This window comes from Eleginops maclovinus, chromosome 5 (genome assembly GCF_036324505.1).
Source record: "Eleginops maclovinus isolate JMC-PN-2008 ecotype Puerto Natales chromosome 5, JC_Emac_rtc_rv5, whole genome shotgun sequence".
NCBI classification, from domain to species: domain Eukaryota; kingdom Metazoa; phylum Chordata; class Actinopteri; order Perciformes; family Eleginopidae; genus Eleginops; species Eleginops maclovinus.
This window is the reverse complement of record NC_086353.1, coordinates 6835051-6856192: the sequence shown is the minus strand read 5'-3', so window position 1 is coordinate 6856192 and position 21142 is coordinate 6835051. Positions and strand designations below refer to the sequence as shown.

The window sequence follows — 21142 nt, the reverse complement described above, 5'->3', positions numbered from 1 at the left end:
ATACAACACAGGTCAGCATTGCTCCTCACAGATGTAGGTTAAACAGCAGTGCTGATGGACTTTGCAAATAGTTGTATTTGAGGTTAAACATTTTTTTTTAAATATCACAGCTTATACCCACCTGACAGGAATACTATTCCAAGATAATGTGTTACAAAGTTCATAACCTAATGTACTTTACTCAAATCAATGAGCATTTTATTACACGTGGTAAATTAAAGCAACTCTGAGAATATAACTTTGTTTATACTCAAATGTGTATTTGAGTATAAACAAAGCAAGGTTTTTTTTGATAATTAACAGTCTTCTTTTTATTTACTACTACACACTAGTAGCTGAAGCTTAAAAAAGGGCAACAAATAACTCAAATAAATAGAGCTGATAGCTTGTATAAGAGCCAAACTGCATTTTATCAGTCAATTTAAAAACAGACATTTCCACTCATTAACTGTTTGTATTGGTTGGTTATAATTGCTTTCTTTTGTTGAGAGAAGATGTCGTAGTTGGGCGCTTGGTTTCAGTTAAAAACTAATTCTGCTCAAATGTGATCATTGAAACAAATTGGCATTACAACAAGGTTAAACATGTGTGTTTCTAGACCTACAACATAATTTGAAATATACTGAACACTCTATATAACATGTATTAATACAAAATAAAAAATAAAAGCTTTCCCCACTGCAGCATCTGAGGAAGATATACTCAAAGGAAAGCAGTCCATCAGAAGTCAGGCTCTGGGAAATCAAAACTCTGAGAGTGAGACGTTACTCGACGGAGACGATGACACTCTGTCATCTCTAGAGGAGAAGGACCTGGAGAACTTTACAGGTAAAGTAACAGCTCATCTTCTCCACCTCTCACCATTTCTCACCCCTCCCAGTCCTGCAGCCCAGACAAAATAAAGAAGCATGCTTATTGTAATTGTCATATTGCTTAATAATCAACATATGCAGCTCCACTGTTGCTGTACTGACTAATGCATTAAATAGCACTTTGTTCGTGCACAGCCATCCATATCTCCCAAAGGATTTAATTGATTTTCCCATATAATTTACCTTTTTTGTTTTGATATCACAGTGGGCTTTTTAATATATTTATTTGAGGGTATTGTTTATATACTTGTAGCATTGCAGACTCCTCCTTACTTAGGGAAAACTGTCTTCTAAAAAAAGCCTTAGCCAGCAGTACCTCTGGAAAACTGTCTATTATAGCACCACTATGTGTTGTTTTCTGTGTGCCACTGGAGATGTGCTTCACATACACTCAGGCCAAAGTAGCACCTTTCTAAACATTTTTTTTATCCTGCAGTAGTTAAGTGTATCCCAGGATAATGCTTACCCTGGATTGGACATTATCTGATCAAGAAAAAGCTCCATTGCCCAAATAAAACCTTCCCTATGAGCCTATTAAATGACTTGAACACAGCATTATGTTATATTTAATCCAACTCACGATGATGTCAGTCCTCTGTTGCTTTTGATCTGTCTGCTATATAAAGAATATTAATTAAATATAATATAGTCCGCTAATCGGATTGCACTGTAATCCGCATTTTGTATGTGCAGTGACAGCGCTCACCAGCTTTAGCTGCATTAATGGGGCTCAGAGAGCTATTAAAATAACGCAACTGGAGGACAATAGGATTAAACGTTGAATCCTGTCTTATAAAGTGATGTGTATACTGCGAGGAGAGTGGGGATCGTCGGGAGAGGTTCAGTTCCTCCTCTTAAGCAGCTGTCTGCTTCAGGTGTAATTGAATGTCTTTGACTGAATGGAACAAAAAAAATGTTATTTCATCCCACGGATAACATGTCAGTACTCTCGGGATTTGCGAGAGGCAGAGGAGTGAATATATATATATATATATATATATATGTGTGTGTTTATTCCATCCGGAGTGTTCGGGTGCTCAGGGAAATCAGGCCGGCTGCGAGCCTCCTTTCTCCGCAGCGCGCATCTGCAGATACAATGGCTCATATGTGCAGAGCCGCAGACTCACTCCCACTGCTCCCCTGAGCCGAGGCTCATTGTCATACTGGCATAAATTAAGATTGATGAGAGATTAAACAGAGATTCACCCGACAGCCCGCAATCAATGCATTGTGACTGACAATGACAATTATTTCTCTAACTTTGACAATCTTTAACATCTATTGTATTGTGAGTTTTTCGACACTTAGTCGCAAAACAATTCATTTTCGGAACGGGCGAGTGTCTTAAACAGTGAGTGTCCATATACGACTTTGGTTGTGATTTTAAACTAATCTTTAATTGCAGAATGTTGTATGTAAACTACTACAGGGTGTTTGAAGTAGCCGTACCCTTTAGCCTCGCTATGTAAACATCCTGCAACTCCTATGCAAAATATTTGGCATATTAACGTAGTTCTTGCGCGAAACCGCCTCAACTTTTAAAAGAACATTACTTTTTATGGCGTTTTGTTTTTTCACTTATCATGTTTTCTTATAAGTTAACCACCTCCAGAATTAACCTATCACACTGTGTTTCTAACTATTATCGTTGTATAGGCAAACAGCCAGCAGCCCTGCAATCCCTTATTGAGTTTAAATGTTTAACCTTACTGCCTTAAACAACCGTATGTCCTCACTCGGAGAGAAGGACACTCGTCTTGTTTCTCTGACCGGCATGTCTGTCCTGCAGGCCCGGTGAATTTGAGCACCAGTGCCCAGCTGGTTGCTCCGGCTCTGGTGGTGAAAGGCACCCTGTCCATCACCCCCTCCGAGCTCTACTTCGAGGTGGATGAAGAGGATCCGAGCTTCAAGTCCATCGATCCAAAGGTAAGAGACTCGAGCTCCATTCACGTCTCATATTGTCTCATATGTGCTGGTAAATGCTTCATGCAGGCTGGTGAATACATCATTTATAATTTTTTGACTACAAGTGTTTGTTTTTTCAAAGTGCATTAAAGGTATTTGTTGTGCGTTTCCAACTTTGTCTCAACATTTTTAATGTGAAGAAGAAAAACAATGTCATATCCATCGGTTGTTAAAGCTAGAAGAATGACTTATTTAAATTGTGAAATTTCATTCGCATGATTTTTTTCTATTGACACTATTTTTGTTATTCAAAATAAAACGGTCTTTTTAATGGATTTTTTTGTAATGTAGCCTAAATTCAACACGACGAAAGCATTTCATATTGTTTTGTATTGAAACAGTTTTTCGTAATTAATTAAGAAATGATCAAAACGTATTTATGGGTTTAACATAACGCCACATGGATCAGGCCTTCCCATTATTAAAGGTCGTGCAGCATTTTGTTTATCGTCGTCAAATTGCGAAAATGTAAATTGCACGTTAATGAAGTGCTCTGGTTATAAAATAATGGCAAACTAAAAAGTGGATTACTATGGGTAAATCAGGTCGTGAGTACTAGCACTGGCCTCATGTTGTGTACAGAAGAAGAATGCTGACCCACAGGTGGTTGTGTTTGCTGAGTTTAACAATGCGTAAAAATTGTCGTGTTTGTTTGTAAATATGTGTAGTTTGGTTTTTAGAGGTCTTCATTTTGAAAACGTCTACATTTTTTTGTATTCCATATTTATATCAGAATCCATTTATATTAACACGCCAATAAAGGTGTCATATTTCCTAAAATACGCGGCGTTATCTAAAATAAAACGTATAAATCAGATTAAGGCTTTAGTTTTACTGTAGGCCCGGTGCTGCTGCTGTTTAAACAGCGATGTGCTCCCGGGCCTATATATTAACACGAGTCCGTTGATTTACATTCATTCGAAAATCCTTTAGAGCCTGTGACTGTGAAAATAACGTATGGCCTGAAGCTGGCTGTGCACATTCCTTCTTTAAATTTACCGAAAGCATTTTTGCCCCCTTTCCCAGTGTTAAGCACACGTCAACTATCTTTCGTCAAAATCAATAATTAAATGGCTCTCTTCACCAGACAATAGCTAAAAAAAAAAATGCAACAGATTCGCCTGTCATCTCAGCTGTCAAAACACGTAAAGACACGAGGCCAAGTTGTAATTTAATTTGCAACATTTTTATTAGCATTTCTTTTTAAAGTCACATCATGAAAAAATGGAACTTGGCACGCTACATTGTATTCTTTCACTTAACGATTTTGTGCATATATTTAAATAAAAGTTTCTTCACTTTGTGAAAACATTTAAAGAACACAACTAAAAGTTTACATTTATCTGAAAATGTACCTTCACTTTCTCTCTGGCAGTGGCCCAATTGATCCATTTAAAAAGGGTTTTGTGGTTTGTTCGCTGCATTATGATGTTACTGATTTTTTTTCTTTCACATTGCTTGGAGAATCAGTTGCAGAATCATCTTTGTCCTTCTCTGAAGTTTTATCCCAAAGTGTCTCTCGGCTCGGTGTCGACAATCACTTTATAGTTTGTCCAAACTTTTAGCATTGGTGAGGATTTCCCTCGCTAGTCTCCATGTCTGCTTAGCAGCAGCCTCCAGGGCTGAGTGAGGCTTTCCCTGAAACAAGTCCAAGTTTGGCAAGAAGTAGTGGGGACATCTACGGCATTGAAGGCAGGATATGAGCTGCAGCAGGATGCCGTTCAGTCGGTCTCCGAGGCAAGACTCGTCCCAGTCGGTCTCTCTCGGGTGTTTCTCGCACTCGTACAGCAGCAGGGTCTTCATGTGGTAGTTCTGTAGCGGCTGTCCCGGCAGCTCCAGATGACGGTCCCTCAAAGTCTTCAGGACGGACAGACACTTCTTCCTGCAGCCGGCCATCAGCAGCCTGTTCTCGGCCTCACTGAACTGCAGAACCCAGGCGTCGCTCTCTGCAGAGCTCTGCTTTCCCGTCAAAGAGTAGCACTCTTTAGAGAGGAGATTAAAACCCTCAGCCTTTACTTCTGCTACCCGGTTAGGACCGGGCCAGGGAATGTGGGGCATGGGCCACTGAGCTGCACTTCTAGGCCAAATCCCAGTGCACTTGAACGCGGGGGTGATCTGCACCACATACCTCTCCCTGATCCTTAGTCTGACTTCGCTGGTGTCCGCCACCATTTTTACGACGTCGCGGTAGCTGCATTTATCCACGGCCTGCGCCACCAGAGTCTGAAACCTGGAGCGGATCTTCCTGGCGGAGAGGTAGCCCGAGGCAGTGATGAACTCGACCCACAGCGACATGCTCCTTTTACGACCATCACTCAGCTTCAGTACCGCGCAGCCGGGCAAGGAGCCGTCATCCACGAAGTTGAACACCCCCATTTGGTTGAGGTAAAGCACCACCTCAAACTCGTTGGGGGAGATGACCTCCATCCCCTCAAAGCGTGCATCTATCTCACTGAGGGAGCTGATAAACCGGGGCTCCTGCACTTCCACCTCCTTCAGGACATCCGACACCACTTTGCAAACCTCCCTTATAGTCTTCGCAATGGCCGCTTTGCGAGCTTGGCATCTCTCGTTGTGGTATTTGTTGAGCTGGTAAACCAGCTTTGCCTGCGTCGCTATCATGTTGGGGCAGAGGTCCGGGCTGTACACCGGGGAGTCGCAATAGGTTGAAGGATCCAATGCTTACCGGTAAAGCCAGAGGCAAACGCTTCCCTGTGCAGCAAAAGTGTGTAATCAAAAGTTATTTGGCTGTAAGCAGCGGATGGACGTCAGTGAGAAGGAGGAAACGGATAGGGATGCAACCTATTAGCCTGCTAAATATCAGTCCAACTCATCAGCACCGTTAGGTAAAGTCATATTCAGGTGGAGGGTCACCATCCGTGTCCTAGGCTGCAGACGCTGAAGGCTAAAAACATCGTCTGTGACTCATCTCCTCCTGCAGTTAGTCTCTCCTCTGTGCTCACTTTTCGTCCACACTCAGCTGTGAGCTGGACTTGTGTAGTTTATGAATGGTTCCTTTAGCAAGAGTGAAAGGGGTCGGGCTTCTGCTCCTGCAATCATGTGCAGAGCTGTCAGTGCCGGCAGCCAATCAGATCAGAGGAGCTCCAGTCCGCCTCGCCAGCATCGAGGCGCGCGGAGCTGTCCTCTGCTCCCATTTCGACATAGGAAAACAAAACCCTTTCGGTTTATAGGGGAAGATTCAAGTTTCTATGCCAGCCGTAAAACATTTTTTCATTGTTGCTCTTTACACGTATTTTTGCTCGGTGCGTTTTGAGGAGTAAGAGTGTAGGCACGTTGAGTGCAGTCTTTAACTTTAGACCCACTTTTTTCCTGCAGATAAGTCTCCGTTTTTTGCCTCAGGTTTTTATTTGAGTGTGTTTTCCGTGTTTTTCCTCATCTTTCAAACGGTCTGTAATTGCAGCGTTTTTTCTCTAATTGACAGCAAGTATTATTTATTCTACATTTCTACGCGGCATGTCTACCGTACGAAGTCTGGTATCTGCCTAATTCTTTAAAAAATGAATACGCTTTTAGTGTAGTGATTTTCCCCCTTTCGAATTATACATCCAACACAAGGTTAAGTCAGTTGGTAACGTTATTTGTCAATTCAAATTGTAGGTGGAATAAATACAGTGTTTTCACCGTAGGCATCTTCATTTGAGGTCTGTCGTAATTGTATCTTTTTCTATACCTGAGGTATATTTTATGCCGTGTTACATTGTTAAGCCTTGATCATTTTGTTAGTGCAAGTTTAAAATAGTAAATATGTTGAGTGCACCTGCAGCTCAGGCTCAGAAACCTTCATTATGGGCTGAAACTATAAACAGAAATGATCAGACAAATTAACGTTACTGATACCAACCTGCTTAGTTTTTTTGAACACATCGATTTCTTAAAATTTTATTGAACATTTGGTGTTATTTAGACAGTCGATATTTATTGGATTGAGTCAAATAACTGAAACAAGAAGTGTATCCGCTGCTCCCCCCCCCCCCCCCGCCCACACACACATGCATCACACACATCACACTCACAGACACAAGAGTTAATTTTCCCGTGGGTGTATCGCTCTGAACCTTGTCCGTACTGAATAATTTAAGCAGAGGTCTCTCCGAGGTTGTAATTGAAGTCCCCTTGTCACCCAGACTTCACGTTGGAGGACTAAAGAAGTCATTACATTCTCCCACAGACACGCCGCTGTGGTTTGAGACATATTTACATGTAAGCATGCTGTAAATATAAAAACACCCGCAGTGTAAAAGCTATGTGTAATGTAAAAACTCGAAGTGTTGTTGCAGCATTTGCAGTCCTTTGACACGTGTCTGATTTTCCAGTTAAGACGTCGCGGTCATTATCGGAGTCTGGCGCAACATTATGTGGAGCTGATTGGATAATTCCTGCTATTTTTAAGACTTGCTTGCTTCAGGGCTTTAGTTAAAAACGCGTTTTAATTTCAAGTGTTCGTTTTTGAGCATTTGACCAAACCTGGCACTTATTCACTGACAGCGATATTACAACTTTTCCTTGTTATTCATTCTGTTTATTTCAGAAAATAAATTAGGCCTACAGTAATACAGAGACCATAGTCGTGAATACATTGAATGGCTTCCTTGAAGTGTTGATCACACACAATAAGGTCCACTGTATGCCTGCATAGCTATGGAAACATTTCGTTATATTTTCTTTGCTCCAGTTAATCTGCATATGTATTACTTTTGACAAAGCTTTGTTTAAAGTCCATTAAAAAGCAAACATTGTTCAAATAAATTGTAAATATAAATATGCATGAATTAAATGAAACTTGTTACAGATATAAGTTTACGTAATTAATGATGTTGATTCAGCAACTTTTCCGGAAACCTATTTGCTGATATGAAGTAGCCAACTATGCAAGGGAATGAAGCCACAAACATTTCAGAAAAAAGGCAAAGATCAATGTGCTCCCTTCAAGTTACCACATCTTCTGGTCTTTATCATGTAGCCTTTTTTGTATGTGCTAATGGGGCTTCAGGGAGTGTAAAGTAACTTTAGTGTAAAGTTATTTTTTAGTTCATTGCTAAATATCTGCTGAATATTTGAACTGATGTAAATGCATGTTAGAACCCATTCAATAAGTTTGAAAATAATGTTATTTATTTAATCAAGATCAAAGGCTTTTCACACAAACTATCTTGCATTATGTACCTTATTTTTATGATGGTTGAAAATTCTGCAGTTTTACTTGTTAGGGTTCACCCACCCAAGTAATTTAACTGAATTTCAGTGGAGAGGTTTTGTTTCATATTCATTCAAGGTGTGATATTTGAGTAATATTTGCTTGTGTGTCATTACATTTAGATTTCATGCACAAGCAACTCAATAAACAAACAGCATCTATTTGGTTATTCTTTAAAAACAAAAACAAATAGTATCCAGTAAAACTGTGACAAGAATAGCAACAGTTGACCTATGAAATATGAACCAAACGTTTATCTGAGATTCCTCCCTTTCTCACATCATACTCAAGTACAGCTGAAGTAATGCTAAAGTTCGAAAATTAGGATAAGATAAAAGCAGAGAGAAATAGAAGACAAACACTGTCTGGCTGTTAGATTTCTGGCTGACTGTTTATTATCAATCTCACAGGTCCAGGGAGATTAATGGACACTACTTGGAGAGCAAGTGTCCAAATATAATGAATGACATGCCGGCTGTAGTTTAATGAATTATACAGCAACAGACTTTAATGATGTCATTATGAATCCATGTTGGCCCTCCTCACTTGTTTCTGTAATTTTACAAAGTAGAATGCAACAGATACAGTGAATTGGATGTTATTAGATCGGTCTGATGTGCCAGTTGAAATAGAAAGGTCTGCCATATTTCAGAAAAACGTGTGTGCGCATTTCCTGTGCCAAACTGCTGTTTCATTTGTAGGTGGAAAACAGAAGGGGGAACAACACTGGGAGCTGAGAAACTGTGGGAGCATTGGGATAGTTTGGTTCATCTAATCTATTTTTAATCATTTTTCTTCCCTCTTGCGTTTTATAGTTAGAATATATATCTAATGACAAAGGCAACATCAGTAATTATTCCATTCTTTCTGTTTCTTTGTGCCCTTTATCTCCTGAAAACTTAGAGAATTATCTGTGGTTCCTAAAGGGTTCCCCCTGGTTTATATTGACTGGAGAAAAGATCAGGCGCCTGTCAGAGAGCTCTTTGATCTGAGTCTGTGTGACGACTCCACAGTGATCCCCTCACAAGCACAAAACAGTGTCCATGCCTGTGCAAATCTCTGCCAGCTGATGAGTAACCTCACCGCCTCTCATCTTTTTTCTCTTCTGTCCTTTCTCTGTGTGTCTTTCCTACAGCCTCAGCTTTATTCCTCTTTTCCCTCTCCGCTCCTACCAGATTACACTGAGTACCCCCAGGTGGCTCATTACTCTGTGCTACAGTTTTTATAACATAGTTTACAATTAGTAAAATGACCTCGAAGACGTTAATCTCTTTAAAACATATTTATACAATATGTGGTCCCTTTGTATGAGGATTCTGTTTCATTATTGTCATAAAATGTTTGTCGGAAAATGTAATTTCAGTGATAATTCGGTCAGTACAAGTCACATACTTGTTTAATCCTCACTCTGAATTGTCAGTTTATACTGTACATACGACAATAACAAAGTAAAACTCTCGCAAGTAATTTACAGCAGACACATTAACAATAACTTTGCTCCTTGCATGAATATCTAAATGTTATGGCTACATTTTATGCCATGACATTACAGATCTTTGAGGAAGGCAATAGACTGGGTTTCTTTTGCAACACATTGTGCAACAGTTTCCTCCCTGTCTCTGTCTGAGTTGGTGTGCTTTGTAATTCCAAGTGTGTGATAAGCGAGGTGGATGTCAAAGCTTAGCATATTTCTTTAGTTCTCTTTTTTTCCCCCTACAAATGGTGTATGCAGGGAAAGTGTGTCACAACACATGCACATGTGCACATAGACCAAAATCGGCACACATGTGGATTGTGTGAGTACATTTTTGATGCCCTTGTTCACACATTTTGTTGCTGTCTCCCAAACCCGCATGGACCCCAGCTGCTCCCTCCATAGAGGGCTCAAAGAAAACCATCGCAGGCAACTAATTGCCTGGCAGGCCTCTGCATCTGCTCGGCAGATAGCAGAACTGATGAAGTCACAGAGCAGATGTGTGTGTGTGTGTGTGTGTGTGTGTGTGTGTGTGTGTGTGTGTGCGCCGTGTGTGCGTGTGTGTGTAGTAGCACCCTCTCTGTGTTGAGATACAAGCCATCAATATTGCATGTGGAGTTATTGTGGAGACTACTAATATTGTGTGAATGAGGAAGTGAAATATGCTCTCCTTCCAGCTGATTGGCCAGAGGAAATACCAGCAGAAACCTGATTGGAGCAACCTTCCCTAAGATCCCTTTTTGCCATCCGAGTGTATTTTAAACTATTCCTGTGTCCTGATAGCTAACTATTTATTCTTTATTTTCTGTGGATTGAGCATGTAGTATGTTCAAAATAACAAACATGAAGTAATTTGGGTTTTGATTGTGATTTTAATCGACAAGGTTGTCCCACATCACTGGAGATAAAAAATCTTCTTGCAGCAGGAGAAATATTTAAACATTTTTAGGAGAACGGTGTGACACCAACAACAGATTAAATACAGAAAGAAATGTAATAATATTTGGGAAAACTGGTTTGTTTTATTATTTCAAAGTCGCAGATTGAGCTGTGAAAATCAAATATAATTGCCCCAAACCACAGGGAAAATATGTATTTGTTAAAATGATATTCTAATGTCAACGGGTAAACTGCACAGTAGGACACTCCCAGTCTGTGCTGTTCTAAACTAAAATCTAAATATCATATAACTAAATATCTATGTTCGAAATCAGAGCACCTCACTTTATATCATATACATTTCTTCCTCGTGTTGCCTCCTCTGTTTGTTTGCAACTTTTCAAATTCACTCAAACTCAAAACTAAACACAGCTAGACAAGAGATTTTCTGAATAATAAGGCCATCCACACTGTGTTTCCAAAAAGTTTAAACCAAGGGCCAGAGCTGGAAGTATTTGGGAAAGAATATTTGTACTTTTTTCCAAAAGGTCAGTGTCCAACCTTGGAATATGCAATGATGAAACGCCCGTTGAGAAGACATTGGTAACTAATTAGTGGGGTGGTGACGGCTCCTCGGGGTTAGCTGGAGTGGCTGAATGGATGGTCACTCAGTCAAAGAAAACCACCCTGGTGTTATGTAGCGACCAGTCCCATATCGTTAAGCTCTCCCTAAAGTGTCAAACTGCTGGGACTGCACCCCTCCCTCCTCCTCCTGTTCGCTCCGCCAAACTCTCATGGTCACCAGGGACGACCTTCGGCTGCAGCTGCCAATCACAAAGAGCCATGGCAGCAAGAGGTCTCTGAGAGAGGAGCCTATTGATTTTCCAGTTAGAGCCTAAGTAGTGTGTGCTATAGGACTAACGGACAGCCCAAGCAGGTATGTCATTATCAATGAGCCCAAGGAAACGGATCCCCTCACTCTCACTCATTCATATTGGCCTCCTTCCCTCCCTCATGCCCTACCTCCGTCTCTCCTTCATGCTGTTTCACCATCCATTCCCTCCGCACTCCTCGTACGCCCTGACAGAGTGCATCCTGAGATGGTCAATAAATCGCTCAGCCGCACCGCGACAACAACCAGCGGAGTGATGGGTGGGGATGACCTTCTTTCTCTTTCCTTCCCCTCTTTCCTTCACTCTTTTACTGTCCGTCCCTCCCTGCTCTCCAGGTACAGTAATTACACTACCTGTGAGACATGAAATGTTTCCGTTCCAGAGACATACTCGTTAGCATCACAACCGTCATGTGTTCCTCTGCGATTTTTCCCTTTCCTCGGATTTTAAACATCCAGGGCCAGTTTAATCCAAAGCATCATTCCCCGCAGCCCACTTTGGTTCATCCAGTCATCAGGAAACCCAATTATTATCATACTGCTCCTCGCTATTTGCCTGACTGCTTATGTCAAGTCACGGTCTAAACCTTTGGAGCTGCTCAACATAAAAACATGTGCAAACAATTACAAATGATTTAAGCCAATTAGAGGAGATAAGGCCAAATAAAGGTATAAAGCTTCCTGAAGTGACTTTCTGTTCCCCAGTAGAGCAATAAAGTGTTGTTACCTTCTTTACTGTCCCTTAATCTCTCTCTCTCTCTGTGTCTCCCTCACACAAAATGCATATGAACCCCACCTCCTTTCTCTGTTGAGTCTCAAACCACATTGATGGTTGTGATGTAGTATCTCGTATTACACTCCAGTTGTTTGCGCGAGGTTGTATCAGCGATGATTAACTCATTCTGTAGGGATGAGGTCAGCGGTCCCCTGGCCAGATGTGGGGTGTTTAAGAGTGATGGAGGAAGACTTGTTAATGATGGGCCTCAAAGCTTTGCAGAAACCAAGATACTAGCTCATCCTTTTGAGTATGGCCCATATGTACTCGTATCTGTCAGATATCTTCTAGCATTTGGCCCTTGTCCTATTGAGTTCAAAGGAAATGCTTGGGCACAGTTCAAGATGTTTTCTTTCTGTTATTGTCTGTTTATCCATTCTAGCAGCTAGACTCTAGGGAGGGCAATGTCGGTTGGTCTGTTCTCCGCTTTGGTTAATACCAAAATATCTACTACTGTTCTAACAATTGCCCTCATATCTCGTAAAAATATTTGTGGTCCCCAGAGGACCAGTCAAATTTATATTTCAGAATGTATTACTTTTGCGCCACAAGAAGGATTTTAGTGGGTTAGGACTGATAATCATTTGATACAAACATGTATAATTCCTGTAATGTTTTCTACTGAATTTAAACCTCTGAATCTTTCTTAAGGCAACCATCAGGTCAAAGAAGTTGTAAAATAAATCAACATTTAGCACATTAATTTGCACCAAAGTTCATGACAAAGCCTAATGGACTAAAGTGGTACAATACATGACTGTTTACTCTATTATAAGGGTTGACATTTGGGGTTTCCTGTTAAAATGTCACTATTGTATGCATCATGACATTTAGAAAAGACAAAATGTCCACCACTGGATGAATTGTAATTGTACCTTTTTTATCAAGTGCTTTCAGTCAAATTTGAATTTCTACTATTCTTTGGTTCTTCAAAACTTCATTCATTCCCTTCAGCTCTACTTGTGTTAAGTTCCATTTAGAATATCTTAACATGCTAAACTATAAGGGTTAACATGTTAAAAATAGCACCCAAACACCAGTGTGACTAAATAAACACTGGGCAGTGGCTCAGTCAGTAGGGGCTTGGACTGGGAATCGTAGGGTCGCCGGTTCAAGTCCCCGAACAGACTTGAAATATGGAAAGTGGACTGCTACTTGGAGAGGTCCCAGTTCACCTCCTAGGCCCTGCTGTGGACACCTCCACGATAGCTGCCCACTGCTCCTAGTACTAGGATGGGTTAAATGCAGAGGACTAATTTCACTGTGTGTGCTCTGCTGTGTGCATGTATGTGACTAATAAAGAGGGTTTCATCCTCCGATTCTAAAGCCTCACAGTAGCCCAATAGCAAGCCTTGTTTTTTGCCCTTGGTGAGATGTAAATCGTGAATCTCTGAGTGGTAACCAGGTAGGACAGGTAGAGGAAAGACGATTGCCACATTGGGAATCACATAAAGAACCATTAAACACTGTCATCTAGCCACCTAATGATGACTAATGTCTCCCTTCCAAATGCTCTCCCCTCACACACAAACAACTACCCCGTCTCTTTTCAGTAACAAACAAGCTTGTCCTCTTTCAATCTTTCTGTCTGTGACCTGACTTTGGACCTTAACAAAACCACAAACCACTGTGGTCAAGACCTGGCTCACACTTAACCAAGCACCTCCAGACAAAGAGCTGCCCACCCCTTTTTGCACCTTAGGCTAGCCCCTCCATCATGCTCCATCTCTGGGCTTGACTAGGCCAGTCAGGGGGCAGGTGCCTCCCCTCCCTTGCTTTGATTGATCCCCGCTCTCCATCATTTATTCCGTTCGTCTGCCTCTGACACACATGTCAAAGGCAACCCGCCAGCCTGATGGATAGGCCTGTTTATGGATGCCAGTCTGCCTGGTAGGCTACTGATATTACAATCAGCACCTGTGTACCTGCTGTTCACACAAGCCTCTGTTATTCAGCTGAGGTCAGAGAGACACCCGGCTTCAATTGAAAGATCGATGTCCATCCCAGTGTATTGGAAATTGGAATTGTAAATGTGGTGTTGTTTTTTAGAAAGGTCCGTTCTGCATTTCAGATGATAACATTAGATCCATGTGTTGCATTTTAGCAAATATGTGTGTTGTTGATCTCCCTTTTATCTGTACTTCTAATCTTGAATGCTTCATAAATACAAAGCAAAAGTGACCGGACAAGGACATAAAATTCATTATAGCTGATAATAATAAGAAATAGAGTAATTCTAGCCAGATGTATTTGTTTTTCAAAGTAAGCTGATAGCATTGACGTTTGCTCTGTGTAAAGACATCCCATGTGCCAGAGAGCGAAATGTTACACTGCTGTATTCTGGTGCCTCTATTGCTATTATGGTTAATGACCCATCCAGTCTGGTTGAAATGGAACATCCATAGGGACATTCTGCAGATCACTTGCTCATCCGAGACTTCTTTTCTAGCAGACATCAGCACAACAGAGCTTTATTTCTGCTCTGTGGAAGCAAGACCGTAGAATGAGTTACAGTACAGATGGAAAACAATTCTTCCACACATGATCTTAAGTTCTTTAATCAATCAAAGGAGGAATATGTTTTTTCTTATAGTGACTTCTCTAAATAATTTAACAGACACATTTACAGCTTTCTCAACAAAAGATGATGCACATCAAATTTGCTCAACAATTACAGTCATAAACAAATGTTTGAATGTATTTATAATGTCCAAACCTCTTGGCCTACGCTTTAAATATGCACTAATTTATGTTCATATCCTATGTTTACCTTAGTTGAAATTCTTGTAATATAAAAGTTGTCCAACCCACAGGTAATTATCTCAGTTATCCTCATTTCTGAAGAGCGATTTAGCTGCTTTTCACTAACTGTTTGCTTCTTTAGCTTGAGCTTCACTCTGATCATTCTCATCAGCTTCCTTTCCAGATGCAGCTAGCAGGTATTTTCAGTGAAACATTGTCTTGTAACTACCCATCACTTAAAAGCAGACAGACTAGTTGGAAACTAGCTTGTGAGGAAGTGCAACAGTTCCAACTTGAGATCTCAATAATTCCTTAAGATTTCCCCCCAGAAAACATTTGCAAACATTGAAACTCCGACTGGATGCTATTGTTGCTCCATGTCTGCAGATTTGTTTTGTTTTATTTCTTTTTAATAAATCTATGAAATGATATTTTGTCAAAGTTGTTTTTACAGCTTGATCTGACTATGAAACCAGTTATTTCTGCCCTAAGGCTCATCAAGTCAGTATTATTTATTTTGCTGAAAATTATAACAATTTAAAAAAAAAAAACCCATATTGGGTTTAGCTGGTAGACAGACATCTATCTTTAGCACATCTGATTGAATTTTGTAATTCATTTATACTTTAATTACTGCGTTATCTGTCTCCAGAGTATTGCAGATGTTCACTGTATTTCAGTTGTAACTTTAAATGCTTGTCGCTGATAGACCTGTAGCTCCAATTGAGTCACCTTAAAATTCTCAAACGTCTCTGCAGCCTTTCCTTTATACAAGTCCCATTTTCTCCCTCTTCTTTTGCTTCTGACTAGCAACCCCAAATTCCCCAAGAGGGGTGTACTTTTCACCCCACACCCACTTAAGCTGGTGACAATAGGCGGATTAGAAAAGAATTTACTTCAGCGAAGCCTCGCACAAACCCCAAAAAAGCCTATCCATCACTAAATGGCAAAATGAGAGATTGAGGGAAAGCGGGGAGAATGCGATAGGAGCCGGTCAGCGATCTTAACCTGTGTGATGTTTGCCATGGCAGCTTATAGGGGAGTGGAGGGCCAATAGCATTGAGTCCAAAACACCTCCTGCGCTTCAGTGATGGCTCTGAGCTGTCTCCTTGATTTTCTGAATATCGGTGAAAAGCATAACTATTCTTTTACTCCTTGTCCTGTTGTGCAAGTGTTTACTGATGAGCATGACACACCAAGGAACGTATTGAAGCTCTTTCAATGCACTCTCAACAGGTGCCCCGCTATACTATAAGGTTTTTACATGTGGCTGCTTGCACAAAGCTGCTCTTGGATTAAATGATAGTTTTTTTGTTGTATTACGTTAAATCACATTTTATATTCACTGTGTACCGTGATATTTCTATATTTCACTGTCCAAAATAACTTTTTGTAATGTATCATTTTAATGATAAAGGTTTTAAATGTGCATCGTAATACTAGATAAAAAGGATCTTCTCAATTTGTGAAGGTCTGCTGCCTTTTTACAACCCTCTTCCCTTGACTTATGTGGCCTTATCCTTCCTTTGTTCCCTATCACCTTTCAGCCACCAACCCTGCCCTCTGTGGCCCCTATTTAAGGTGGGAGGGTTTAAAAAAGGAAGCACTGATCTTAAATATAAAAAACAAGCAGTAATTGTATATCAGGGATTCTTGAGACAAGGGACAAAATGGGTTTTTAATTTCTAAAAATAAAATGTTGATTTTTCCAAAATATATCTATATATTATATTTGTCCCAGGTGCTGGCCTTTTGATGCTGTTGAAATACAATCTCCCAGGTTTAACATTTTAAACATTTTTTTCATGTTTGCTGGACAAGCCTGGGATTTTGTCAACACCGTAAGACACAAAGAAACATAGAAATATGTATTTTGAATAAACTTATTGCAGTTATTTTGACTACTGGAGGTTATTTTAATCTGTGTTATTCAATCCATGTTTTTAAACTAATACTATTACTTTAAAATATATATATTATCAAGCTGCCAATTATTATAACTGGGGAAATATACATGTTCACATTTATTTTTTAATCTCAAAAACAAACAATGTTAGTCAGCAATACAGAAATTACACATTTATTTAGGAAATGCAGTGCTTTTGTTGAGATAATGTGAGAAAATGTAATAAAATATCTTTTTAAAAACAAAAATGAACAGAAAACTCATCTTATGGAGTTGACCAGCTGTTTACGGTGTTGACGCACATCTTACGGTGTTGACGAATTAGAAGAGAACTGGAGATAACTTCATTTAACATGGCCATTGAACTTCAAAAACTCAACTTTTCAACTGTAACATTTCAGGATAAAAGGACATTTAATATCAATCGTTATTTTTGCACTCACACCCACTTTAAAAACAGGAACTTGGCAGTAGGCATATCGGATCTCTTGAAAAGTCCATAAACTCATATCTGATCTATTGAACAGTCCATAAACTCATATTGGATCTTTTGAACAGTCCATAAACTCATATCAGATCTCTTGAACAGTCCATAAACTCATCAAATTTACAGATCATGGAGAAAAACACTAAGAATATTCATTAATTCAGCCTTTGGAAATGGAAAATTCTCTGTAAATCTTGAACTCATCTTATATCATGGCATGAATTTAAACACCTGGCAACAACCGATTGAAAAGGTCCTCATCTAGGAAGTCCATGACCTCTGAGGAGAGCTGGTAGATATCCCTTGTGCGGCTTGTGCGGACTGGTAATGATGGGTGAATTTTGACTATGATGTCAGTAGATGGAACATAGCAGACATCCTGGCACCCTTGTTTCCTTTGGAAACGACTACATGGCCCATGAGGGTGGAAAAAATCCACTTGAACATCCCCTTGTTCTTGATCTGTTTTAAGCACTTTAGCCAGCCACCAATTGTAGTCATAAACCACAGCAAGCCAATCCTCTGTGTTGATGTCACTCGGCCCCACTGCTGACATTAAGCCCTCAGGTGCTCTGGTCGGCTCCTCCTCCATTGCCTCCACTAACATGGCAAGAGGACTCTGAACAGCCCGATGCTCATCTGCATGCTGTGGTGTGTGTGGTGTGGTGTGGTGTGCAACTGGATTGTGGTGGTGTGCAACTGGATTAAAACAGCGGCAGATTTGTGGCTCATTACAAAAGCATGAACTATGCCTACAGTAGATGGTATTGCCCCGAGCCACCACTTGATGAACCTTTCTTGTTCCTGAGATGGGTCGTAGGGACTTGGGGAGGACAGCATCATAAGCCAGGAAATCATCAGTGCTGACATAGTGTAGGTGGACTCCACTTAGCCTGCTGGACACAAGCTGATGAAAAGTCATGCCATTGACGATGTCCACTCCTCCAAGAACCATTCTGTCAGCACACCGCTTAACTGTTGCCCCAATACCATCCGGGGCGCCCTTTCCGTGGGATGTAGGGAAGAAGTTCCATGTTACATTGTTGAACCCCAGTCGAGGAGGGATGGTGGAGAGGAGGAGAAAGTTCTTTTATTTTGTATTGTTTACTTGGACCATCAGACCAAAAGTGAATTGTGTCAATGTGGGGGAATCTGGTATGAATGTCCTTCAGAACTTCATCCATGTAGGTCCATATTGCTGCTGCGTCTTGGCGCTTGGACTCGGAAATTGTGCAAAAAGCTTGTTTTGCTTGCTTGGTGTAAAACATGCCTGTATGGAGCGTTATCAGTGGGAGATTTTGGCCATAGTGGCAGGATTGTACTTCGGAGCTGTATTTGCATTTCCATGCTTCAGAGAAATCGATATGCACAATCACTGTTCTTTCATTGCAATTTTCAATCATGTTTCGGTACTCTTTGGATTGATTTTGAACAAGATGGACATGGGTGGTTGTTTCGTTTCTTAATTTGTCTTGGTAGAGATCCATCAGCTCCGACAGAGTACCCGTACGTTTCTGTAGTCTGGTATGAAAGTGAACTCCATCCTCTGTTTTCTCTTCGACCCGTTCCCACTGCTTCCAGTCCACTTTTGTTTTCCCTTGCTCTAAAGGCAGACTTGATGATTTGTGAAGGCATCTTGCACAGGTGCGCAATAGACACAATTCACTTGGTGGAGAACAACAGACAAGCTGAAAACTCTCTTTAAGCTTGCTGGTTGACACAGCCTGGAAAGATTTCAAAACATCAAGCATGAGCGTGGCGTTTTCATGGATCTGGCACTGACAAGTGTTTCGATCTGAGGTTTTGGGTGGTGTTATGTAGAAGGGACGTAGTGCACAGAAAGAGGAATAACTCAGGCGAATGCTGGGGTTTTGCTCAGTATATGACTGGTGGAGATTCTGCATTGTGTCTGTCATTACCATCCTTTGACGTTTCACTTTTTTTCTTGTGATGGTGTCTTGCTTGTCTGTCGTGATTCTTGAATTGTTTTCAAAAAATGTGTGAACCACTGAGGAGATTGTCTGGAGGTAACTGGGCTTTCTTTGGATTGGTGTGTTTTCTCTGAGTGTTTTGTAGCTAAGGCCAAATTCACGAACCTGATGCATCAGGCGATACTTTTTGAGGATTTTGCCAGACAATGTGGTGTGTGGATGCCGTGGTGTTGAATTAAATGGGCAAATGATACATTTAAATCCCATTTGTCAACACCATAAGGTAAGTGGTCAACTCCATAAGACAACATTTCTTACGGAGTTGACGTCTGATGGAGTCTTACGGAGTTGACGATATCTTCAATTTTTCATCATAACATGTGATTTCTTTGCAGAAGCCATCTTGTTTATCACTAGCTGCTAGTGGCCTCAACAATAACGTTAGATTAAACTTTTATTTCTTGATAAAATCACATAAACCTTGAATTTTATCGACCATGGTGTTGACACTCTATGGTTGTGACATAGCTGGTTTTGTAAAAGAAGATAATTAAGGAAAATTATGAGAAATATTTACTTACCAGAGCAGTGGCCTCATGGCATGTCCACCAAACAGCAAGTGGAAAAGGGGTCCTTAGAGTATGAGTTGGCAAATATAATGCCTGTTTTTTTGCATTTTTAGAAAAATCTTATGGTGTTGACAGAAACTCCGGACGCGATTTCAATCACGTAAAAAGTACATAAATATATATTTTTAATTGTAAATTTCTATATAGTTTGAATAATTACTTAAAATACATGATCACAGTAGCTATTGTGTTTGTTTTATTTTAATTTTAACAATTATTTAAGTATTGTAAAGTCATGGAACTTGCTTTCGGACAAGGGTATTTTGGGGTTCAGGCAGCACACTAGGTGATGTAAAATAAAATATATGTGTAAAAAAGCATTAATTCACATTTTGTGGTATAAATAAGTTCTTGTTTTATTGTTTAATCAAATTATTGGACATTTTTTAAACACATTTTAAGAATTACAATGAGTTTTATCTCTCGGACATGTTTTGTCCCTCATCTCAAGAATCCCTGATATACTTTGTCCTCCTTGTCTGCAATATCTGTGGAGTTTCTGTGTGTAAGACGTTGAAAAGACTTATTTATTGTCTTATTTACTGAGGTTATCATTTGTCTTATCTTTTATTTATGAATTCCATGTTTATGTATATTGTAAGAGCCCTTACTACTGCCACCATCAGGGTTGAGCATTACTGCTTTAATATCTTGTTATGCGTCAGGATTTCCTTCTTATAGCTTATGCCCAAAGGCTGAATGTATAATCAGTTAATGCACTGAAATCTTCACTTCTCTACCAATTAACCCTGAGATCACTGCAGCGTTTCCCTAAATCCACACAAGACCTTTTTTTGTTCCCACTTCAAAAAGGCTAAGCAGCCAAGAAGAGGAAAAAGAGAAAAGGCTAACCTGTTAGCAAACAGTGAAAAGGCCCATAACGGGGTTTAATCCTTATTAGGCTAAATTCAGACTAAGTGGCCCCACAGATCCTTTCAAAGGGGACTTTTTATTCAGGGAGCCCAAACTCTTGCTGGGTGATGTTTGGGACTGAATGCTTTGAGCCTTTAGGCGTCATAACCTACACTTGCTGCACGCTGGGTGTGTTTATTTTGCTTTACTTCTCTCACACTCCAGCGGAGCTTCTTAGTTGTGTTTATTTTTTTGAACCATGTAGTTTGTTTTACTTCCCTCGAGGCAAATAGGCCTTTATGTGTGACCAGTGATTACATCTTCAATCAGTTACATGACGGTAGAACAATTGTGTCTATCAATCATTGGTGGATACAAATAGTCTTGACTTTTTATACTGAAGCCTGTTGACAATGCAGTGCATCCAATACTCTATCAGAATTGTCAGTTATTTTGTAGTGAAGAAATTATGGGTAAAGTGGATAGAATATTTTGACGGCTTATTATTGCTATTGAAAAGATA

The 21142-nt window shown here is 40.2% G+C and overlaps 2 protein-coding genes across 6 annotated transcripts in view; one reads left to right on the top strand and one right to left on the bottom strand.

Moving 5' to 3' along the window:
• lrba (LPS-responsive vesicle trafficking, beach and anchor containing) overlaps positions 1-21142 on the top strand; it is a 177679-nt gene that overhangs the window by 100569 nt on the left and 55968 nt on the right. For all 5 annotated transcript variants that reach the window (XM_063883718.1, XM_063883721.1, XM_063883719.1 and 2 more), the window contains exons 38-39: positions 685-828; positions 2662-2798. In XM_063883718.1, the coding sequence (XP_063739788.1) occupies positions 685-828; positions 2662-2798 (281 nt within the window). The remainder of the gene's footprint in view (positions 1-684; positions 829-2661; positions 2799-21142) is intronic.
• Positions 4008-5829, bottom strand: mab21l2 (mab-21-like 2). Its single transcript, XM_063883103.1, has one exon. It carries the CDS (start codon positions 5457-5459, stop codon positions 4380-4382), a length of 1080 nt encoding a protein of 359 aa, XP_063739173.1. The 5' UTR covers positions 5460-5829; the 3' UTR covers positions 4008-4379.